This window comes from Dromiciops gliroides, chromosome 1 (assembly GCF_019393635.1).
Source record: "Dromiciops gliroides isolate mDroGli1 chromosome 1, mDroGli1.pri, whole genome shotgun sequence".
Taxonomy (NCBI): Eukaryota; Metazoa; Chordata; class Mammalia; order Microbiotheria; family Microbiotheriidae; genus Dromiciops; species Dromiciops gliroides.
In genome coordinates, this window is record NC_057861.1 from 137793666 (window position 1) to 137802689 (window position 9024).

The window sequence follows — 9024 nt, forward strand, 5'->3', positions numbered from 1 at the left end:
TTTAACTTGTAGTAGCAACACTGCCTGCCCTGCTAGTCTGTTTCCCCTTCTGGACTTCCATCAGGACCACTGGATTTCAACTCTCAGACCGTGTTCCAGTAACAGATGGACAACGCAAGGTCAAAATATGGCAAAAGTGAGGAAAAACTCAAGGTACCTATTAAGAACAAAATAGGAACCACTAATCCTACTTAGGCAATCAATCGACTACCATTTATTAAAGTCCTCCTACATGCTTGGCTAAGCTCAGAAAACTTTAATGACAGGGACGCTCTATAACAAACGTGCGAGTCTGACACCTCTCCGGGAGAGAAGTGACATAATGCAACGACAAAGTAGAGGTTTTACATATGAGGATCTTGCAGGGATTTGAGTGACCTGAGGTGCTGGAATATTTCCGATTAAGTTATATGAGAACCTGATTAGCCATAACCACCAATCAAACACTCCTTTACTGGGTTTTGAGGACCCAGGAAAAAGTGACAATTCAGGTTCATTGTCAGGGCATCTCTGGGCGACCTTGGGAGGTTTGGAAGTTAGCTTGCTGGATTGGAACTTAAATTTACAACGCAAGACTATGTACTTGGTTCTTAAAATATTGGGGCGAGGAGCGTATTATTTAAAACTTGACTCAGTGGTGAACTGATTCCCGGCATACAAAAATGGCGAGGTTTCCCGCCAGCCCCCACACTGCATGATCTTTAAAAAGCTAAAATTTAGTTATCAATACTCCAGTAGCATAGCTCATTACATGCATTATGTTGTTTTTAAGAGTTTTAAAGAGCAGCTTCCTCCCCTCGTCAGAGGACAGCGTCGTAGCGACCCCCATTTTGCTGGAAGGGGTAAGTGGAGGGGTCAGCCCCCGTTCACGTGCTCTGGAAGCGGAGCCAGGTGTGTGCCGACCCTGCAACTGTACCGCTCCCCAGCCTCCTCGCTTCCCCTCCTCCTCAGCGAGGAGGACCAGAACTCGGCAAGTAGGAAATGCTTTTTAAATGAAACTAACGAAATCACTAGGATCTGGTTTCCCCCAGCTTCCCCAGTAATGGAGAACGAAGGCGCCTCTAAATGCAAATCACTTGGCTCTGGCTTCCTCGGCTGCAGCAACCACGACCGCCCGCTCGCCGCCAGCCCAGCCGAGAGGCCGCCTCCCTGCACCCCCACCCACCCCTACCCCTCCCCTCCCCTCCCGACAGAGGCGTGGCCGGGGGCGGCGGGGAGCGGGCAGGGGCGGGACGGAGGACGGAGGCGGACGGCCCTGGGCGGATAGACTGGGCCCGCCTGCCAAGCTGTGGGGTGGGGGTGGCGGGGCCAGAACTGGGGAATTCCTTCTCCCCACCCACGTGGTCCCTGGCAGACCCGCTGCAGCCGGGTTAATCCACCTTTCCAGTCCAAGCTTCATCCCTGCACCGTTCCCCCAAGACACCTAGGAGGAGAGGACAGAAAAGAGCCAGAATGGGGGGCAGGGGAAGGCGGAAAGGGTGACACCGAGTCAGGCGGGGCGACTGCAGGGAGTCCCCCAGGGTAGAGCCGAGGGAACACGCTGCCCGGGATTGTGTACACGCTCTACTGACACTGGCTTCACGCTGCCGGGCAGCCGCTGATCACGCGTGGTCCCCAGAGCCCATTGGTCGGCGCCTCACACACCTTTGCAGCTGATTGGGCCAACGCAGGCTCCGCCCCCGCCCCCTCCCGCGGCGCTAGGCAGGCTGAGCGGCTACCTGAATGGGGGGGTGAACAGACGGCGAGGAACGCTGTAGCGGCGGGAGCGGCAACGCGTGTCTCCGGGAGCCGGTCACTAGTCAGCCATGCTCAACTTCGGGTCTTCCCTCCAGCAGCCTTCGGTGAGTCGCCCGAAGATCTCCCTGCTCTTCCCTGCAGCTACACTTCCCCCAGAGGATCCAAGGGGCTACTACCCACGAACCCCTTACTTCTGGCATGTCTGAGCAAAGGGGCTGTGAATCTTGGGGTGGGGGCTTGCCTTCACGCTTCTTGGCTGATGAGGCTAAGAGGACGTGGGGGACCGACCGGGGGTGTCAGAAGACAGGAGGGTGCTGGAGGTTAAAAACGCACGAAGAGCGGCATTGGGACTCTGGGGCAGGTAGCTCTGGTGAAGGATGGAGGGAAGAAGGGGAGGGGGCTGCAGGGCCAGGATATCGGGGGAGGTGGAGGCGGGGAGTGGGACGGGAGGGGAGCCGCTTCCTGGTCTGGCACCTGAAGAAGGGAAGGTTTGGGGACTGCGGAGTAGGTAACTGAAAAGGCGGGAGGGATGAGAGGCTAGGGGAGCAGGGTAACCGGGACAGGAATGAGCGAAGAGCGGGAAGGATGAGAAGGCAGGGGTGAAGAGGGGAAGTGCCTGCCCACACTCAGGGACATTGAAGAAAGGGAGGTGGGAAATGGCGAGGGGCTCCCAGTTACGGACCCAGGAGGGTCGGGGACAGGTGCACTGACTGGGGTGCTGGTGATGCTAGATCTGGGAGAAGGGGGGGCCCGAGTTAGGGGCATCGGGGAGGTGGTACGTAAAACAAGAGGTGGGGGGCTTGCAGGTTTGGGGCAAGGTGTAAGGCTATCTTCGAGTGAAGTTTTGGGGGGGTGTCCTACTGGGGCACATGAGAAAGAATTAAAGGAGGAGAATGGGGCAATAAGAGGAGGGGGCGGCTGGATCGAAGAGGCGGATGACGAGCGGGAAGGGGGCTGCTGCAGGACATTTGGAGCTGAGGACAAGTGGGGGCGGGAGTAGCGAGTGCTGGGGGGCTCCGTGCGCGCTCAGTTTGGGAATGGGAGGGAGAAGGGGGCTGTGCAAACGCTGGGGAGCGGGCGGGCTGCTGCCGCGCGGAGTGCCAGAGGACCAGCCGAGGGGTCGTGGGTGGGACGAGATAGACAGGGGACCGAGATGGGAAAAGGGGGACGTGGGTGGCAGGGAGACGCGCCGCGTGGGGGCTGAGCTCCGCTCCGTCTGGGAGATGGAACATCTCTGGGGGCCTCTTGTCTGGGAAATCGTGTCAGCAGGAGTGGCGGGGGCTGCGCCTCCCGGAAATCGAGGCGGGGGGGCCCTCGCCGTGTCTGTGGAGGGCTGCGAGGTGGTCTGAGGTCCCCGGGGCGGGGGCGGGGAGCTGTCGGAGGAGGTGGGGGGCGGCGGCGGCCGGGTTCTGCGCTGCCTCAGCCCAGCCACGCCGGGCTGGGCGGGGGCGGACGGAGCAGAGCCCGGCCTCTATCTGCGCGCAGCCAGGCTGGGCGTGGGGCTGCGGGGTCAGCGCTCGGGCTGGGGGGCGGGGCCGAGGCGCGCCGGGTCCCCCGGGACTGGCGGCTGGGGAGAGGAGAGGGGGGGATGGTTTCCGCGGCGGCGGCGGCTCTGGCCCCGCCCCGGCCGCCCGGGCTGGAGGGGGCTGCGAGGGGGAGGGAACCGAGCAGCTCCTCGTCCCCGGGTGACCCAGCCCGCGCCTGTTGGGGCGGGGAGCGAGGCCCAGCCCCTCTGTCGGTTCCTAAGGGAACCGCGGCTGGCTGGAGGCATAAAGAGGCGGGGGAGCCTCCTTCCCCGAGGCAGGGAGGAGGAGGGCGCGGCGCGGTCCCCTCCCCCCTCCTCTGTCCTCCGGAGCGGACTACTGGGCGGTTGGCGGCTGCCTTCAGTCCCCTCCTCCCTCTCCCGCCTTGACGCGGGGGCGGGCCGGGCCCCTGCGGTCTCAGGAAGTAGGTGAAAGGTGAACGCGCGGCAATTCCCAGTTCACGTTTCCTGCCAGCCCGGGAGCAGCCGGTGATCACGCTTTGTTCACATGCCTCTAGCCCCAACCCCCTCCTTTTGTCGCTCCCGCCTCCTTCCTGGAGACAGCCAATCCAGATATACGCCGCCGGTCCTGACGGACCAATGGCCGAGCGGGGACGCGGGGACGTGCGAGCGGTGAGGAATGTTCCGCCCTGAATCACCCTCCAGCCTGTTTGAGGTTAGGGCGGCCGCCCTCTGGTTCTCGCTCGAGAGGATCTCCCCCGCTGTCTACCCTCCCCCTTCCCTTTCCCCTCCCTCCGTCTGCCTCCCCCACGCCCTGAGCCTCTCCTGCTTCCCTTTCCTGCCCTGCTCCCCACTCCCTTTCCTCCCCCTCCTTGTTCCCTTTCCTTTCCTCTCGGCCGGCTCTAGTCCTTGCCTCCGGAGATTTTCTGCCTGTCGCTCTCGGTTCATGCTTTCTCCCCCTCCCAGGCTTGCTGAGGTTTGCAGACTTACATTGCGCGCCTCTGACTTAGAGAAACAAAGGTGCGATGGCACTAGGACTGTTTCAGCCATCCTGCTTTTAGGGTGGATTCCCCCCCCTCCCTTTTAACTAATCACTGGTTAATCTATTTCTACAATACTGTACTTCAACTTGGAGGAAACAATTTTTTTCATGTAGGGAGAAGTGGTTGTGAATCAATCCCTCAAAACTCAATTTCTCCATGTGCAAGGAAATACAATAATGGTATATTAGTATATGAACCGTATATATAGGTGTTCCAAGAGTCTTGGTGCAGTTTTAAGCTATTAAAATAATATTTTCAGAGAGATTTCAATGACTACAAGTCTTGTGACATGACGTCTTCAACAATACTGGAAAAAAAATTAAAGATTTTAAATTATTTGGTCAGAAACATACATAAGTACAAAAGGTATATAGAGCAATCAGCTGGTATTTTAAACCAACCAAACCTGAAAAGCTACAGTAGTTAATTAAGGTATGAAAACCAAGCTTTGAGTTTTTCAGAGGCTTATTCGGTTTAGCCATGCCTTTCGTTTTATATCTTGTAATGCTTGTTAATTGTATTGATAAAAGTAAAAGGTTTCAGTTGTGCAAAAATAAAATATGGGCTAACATGAGGCTTGGAATTTTTCGAACACTATATTTTCTATTCACACAACAGAGCTCAGAGAATTCTTGCTGCTGTATTAATAAGTTTTTGCAAAAGGGGAACTTAATATGCACCCTAAACTATTTTGTCCAAGACTATTTAGTAGTTAATGAGTCATTTGGCTTCAGATCCATCTCTTGATTTACAACCATAGTTAACACATGCAAATTTTATCTCCTGAACATAATATTAATTAATATTTAGGCCTTAAATAACTGGATTTTTTTTGTTATTGTTACTAACATGAGTTTTCAGTCATGTTTTTACCTCATAATGGGTTGGTGAAGGAAAAAAAGCTTTGTTTTTAACATCAAGTGGTGCTCAAATGACTCTGGTGTTTTCATTAGTTAAACTCGGTAATTCAGTTTACCATTTACTTGGCAATAGTGATAATTTCTTATTTTGTCTTTTTGTAGGCAGAACGAATAGAAATGATTTTTGAAAAACCAAAAGAAGGTAGATGTTCCTGGAACAATACTACAGAGAAAAGTGATTTTGAGGCTGTAGAAGCGCTTATGTCCATGAGCTGCAGTTGGAAGTCTGATTTCAAGAAATACACTGAAATTAGACCAATCACACCAGCCTCAGATGTGTCAGAAGAAACCGAAGAGGGTTTGCTACCTGGCACAGCCGATTTCCATACGATACCAGCATTTGTAAGTTACTCTTTTTAATGTTAAATACCTGTGGCTCTTTTTATAGAACTGTTAACAGAATCAACCTGACTCTTGGAGATTTTTCTTGCTAATGTATTTATTTTTCTTTCTCTTTTTAGTGTTTGACTCCACCCTACAGTCCGTCTGATTTTGAAGCATCCCAACTATCCAATTCAGTGGTGCCAGCGCCATCTACTGGGCACTTCAAATCATTTCCTGACACTTCAAAGTCTCTCAGTGCAGCTGATTTCAAAGAGAATGACAAGGGCCAGTTACCTGCACCAAGACCTTTGAAAGCTCAGGCCACGAGTGTAATTCGTCATACAGCTGATGCCCAGTTGTGCAATCACAGAACCTGCCCCGTGAAGGCAGCCAGTATGTTAAAATATCAGGACAATGTTTTTAAAAGAAGAACTCACCTAAATGTCGAGATGACAAGGAAAAATGTACCATGTGCAGCTGTGTCACCAAACAGATCCAAATGTGAGAACAACACAGCGACACATGTGGAAGAAAAAGCAGGTGCTGCTCTTAATGACATTTCAGTGCCTTCTTCAGAGACTGTCATCTGTAGCCCTCAGCTACTTTCTGTCTCCCCAAAACAGAAGTCAGTGTTGGTCCCTCCACGTGCTGCATCATCAGCAACTGGAGTTCCACCCGTGCCAGTCATTTGCCAGATGGTTCCGCAGATGGTCCCCCTCCCTACAAACAACCCTGTTGTAACAGCAGTTGTCCCCAACACTCCACCTAGTCAACAACCAGCCCTTTGCCAGCCTGTTGTGTTCATGGGAACACAAGTCCCTAAAGGTGCTGTCATGTTTGTTGTGCCACAGTCTGTGGTTCAGAACCCCAAACCCCCAGTGATGAGTCCAAATGGCACCAGACTGTCTCCCATTGCTCCTGCTCCAGGTTTTGCCCCTTCTACAACAAAAGTTACAGCACAGATTGACTCACTGAGAATAAGAAGTCACATTTGCAGTCATCCAGGATGTGGAAAGACTTATTTTAAAAGTTCTCACTTAAAAGCCCACATGAGAACACATACAGGTACTGATCATTTTGTGTCTTGGATGTTTAGACTTAAGATTTTTAGTTTTGGTACTGTTGACTGGTGATGGGTACATTTGTAGCCATATTTATTGTAATAATATTGTACGCACAGCAAGAATCTACGGAAAATTTTACCTTTTGAACTACAGGCATGATTCGAAAATTTGATATCTTAGCCTGGGGCCACTTGTGTAAGAAGCAGCTAGCAATTTTACATGGCAGATGTGATGTGATTAGATAATCTGGAAGCTCAGCACGAGTGACATGATTAATAACATTCCTTTTTGAGTGGCTTAAAAAGCATTCAACCTCATTATTGTGGAGCATTTGACCACACCAGCAGATTTAATAAATAATATGATAAAATCCATAGGTGACATTGATTCACTGCTCCAGTTTTTTTATTATGATTTGTCTGTTTTGTTTCAGGAGAGAAGCCTTTTAGCTGTAGCTGGAAAGGTTGTGAGAGGAAGTTTGCCCGCTCAGATGAACTCTCTCGACATCGCAGAACACACACAGGCGAGAAGAAGTTTGCCTGCCCAATGTGTGATCGGCGGTTCATGAGGAGCGACCATTTGACCAAACATGCCCGTCGCCATTTGTCAGCTAAGAAGCTCCCAAATTGGCAGATGGAAGTAAGCAAGTTAAATGACATTGCTTCCCCCCCAACACCTGCTACCACACAGTGAAGTAACAGTACCTGGAGACGACATCAGAACTAGCGTTGGTCACAGCCACAATCAGCAATGATGGAAAAGCGCTTCCACTCCGGTTCCGGGATGCTTTGGTGCCCCCTGGGGGTGGGGCTGCAGTGGCTTCTGGAGCAAAGGCCCACTCTGGGTTAGAGATGACAAGAAGCAGAGATACAGGCAGAAAGGGGGGCCAGTCGCTAAGAGAATGGCAGATTTCATTTGCACACGAGGAAGAAGGCTTTAATTCTTTTGAAGGTCTCAGATCCGGACAACACAGACAGCACAGGTTTTGAATTGGTGTGCATAATTTGTTAAGACCAACTTTCAGTGGGATCCTCTTAAAATAGTGGTTTCAAAAGAGTATGGACAGGGAGGAAACAATGGTACTGAAGTAGACATGTAATGGTGGTTTTCATTAATTACTACAAATATTGTCATCTTTTCCTAGCTGAGTAATTATCTTGTTTCTTCATATCTCTATAGTTAGTGAATGCAGTTGTCAACTATTTAACTAGTATTGGCAGTTTTCCACAATTGTTCATATTTGGAATTGAACAAAACAAGCCATTTGTGGCTGGAGAGGACCAACAAAATTGGAACCCTCAAATTTAATTAATGTATAGCTCCACTTGTTTTTTACTTTTCGTTTTTAGTCACAAAGTTAAAACAAATGACTATTTAAGCATCTCGTGATGCTTTTAAAACTTAGTTTGCCTGCAGTTTCCGGTGTAGATTTGAAAATTGTATACCAATGTGTTTTCCGTAAACTCTGAGATACACTGCACTTTGTTTAAAAAAAAAATCTGAAGATTAAAAAATCTTGCAGTTTTAAGAAGGGACATCAAAATAAGTTACTCTTTGAAAGATGCTTCTATTATAGGTAAAATATTCTTATATAATAAGGATATAATGTGTGCTGTATTGAACTAGAAAGTTAGTGGGAGGTTTTATTGTTTTTTTTAAGTTCACAAAAGGACAATAAAGTCTGTCCTGTTTTAGGAATTTTTAGGGTAGAGGGGAGGTGGGAATAATTAGTACATAACTTTCATTAACAGTATTTCTATTATATCCTGTTGTATCGTGGATGTTATACACAGTAGAACAAAGTGAACTGTTTGGCATATACAATGAAATTTTCATTATGTTGTTCCTTCATTTAACATTTTTCTAAGTATCAGGTTTAGGTTTTAAACATTGAAAGGCCAAAAAGCAATATTACCTCTTGAAATTTTCCTTAATATTCAATTTTAAAACTTGGCCCATGGGAAACATTATAGAGAAGTTTCGTTGTAATGTCAAAAACATTCTTGTGACTACTTTTAAGATTTGCACAATATTTCTTATGTTGTACTTTATATCTTGTTTACAATAAATAATTTCGTTTGCTATACAGACTGTTGATTGGTTTACTTAAAACATTTCTTTAAGCTCCTGACAACTCCAACATTATCAAATCATTGTGAATCAGACTTCTCTAACTGACCCACATTCACATTTGAAATTGCTTAAATAATATACTGTGGGGCATCTAGGTGGCGCAGTGGATAAAGCATTGGCCCTGGATTCAGGAGGACCTAAGTTCAAATCCAGCCTCAAACACTTGACATTTACTAGCTGTGTGACCCATGGCAAGTCACTTAACTCTCATTGCCCCGCAAAAAAAAAAAAAAAATATATATATATATATATATATATATATATAATTTACTACAAGGCTAGTATGCTTAAGCCACTTTGAGTTGAAAAGGTGTCTTTGT

At 49.1% G+C, this 9024-nt stretch overlaps 1 protein-coding gene across 3 annotated transcripts; it reads left to right on the forward strand.

Moving 5' to 3' along the window:
* The first annotated feature begins 1602 nt into the window (after positions 1–1602).
* Positions 1603–8659, forward strand: KLF10 (Kruppel like factor 10). 3 transcript variants are annotated; one of them, XM_043978413.1, is made up of 4 exons: positions 1603–1841; positions 5286–5525; positions 5645–6572; positions 7005–8659. In XM_043978413.1, the coding sequence occupies exons 1-4, from the start codon at positions 1806–1808 to the stop codon at positions 7262–7264; spliced, it is 1464 nt and encodes a 487-aa protein (XP_043834348.1). In that variant the 5' UTR covers positions 1603–1805; the 3' UTR covers positions 7265–8659. The 3 variants fall into 3 exon arrangements, with proteins under 3 accessions (XP_043834348.1, XP_043834350.1, XP_043834351.1); XM_043978415.1 differs by lacking the exon at positions 1603–1841 and adding an exon at positions 3557–3935; XM_043978416.1 differs by lacking the exon at positions 1603–1841 and adding an exon at positions 3557–3892.
* Positions 8660–9024: the final 365 nt, after the last annotated feature.

Bases quoted from the DNA above. Each gene is read 5' to 3' on its own strand.
- KLF10 (XM_043978413.1), top strand. From the start codon at position 1,806: ATGCTCAACTTCGGGTCTTCCCTCCAGCAGCCTTCG. The intron at 5,526-5,644 runs GTAAGTTACTCT...TTCTCTTTTTAG, and splicing joins TCCATACGATACCAGCATTT to TGTTTGACTCCACCCTACAG. The intron at 6,573-7,004 runs GTACTGATCATT...GTTTTGTTTCAG, and splicing joins CCACATGAGAACACATACAG to GAGAGAAGCCTTTTAGCTGT.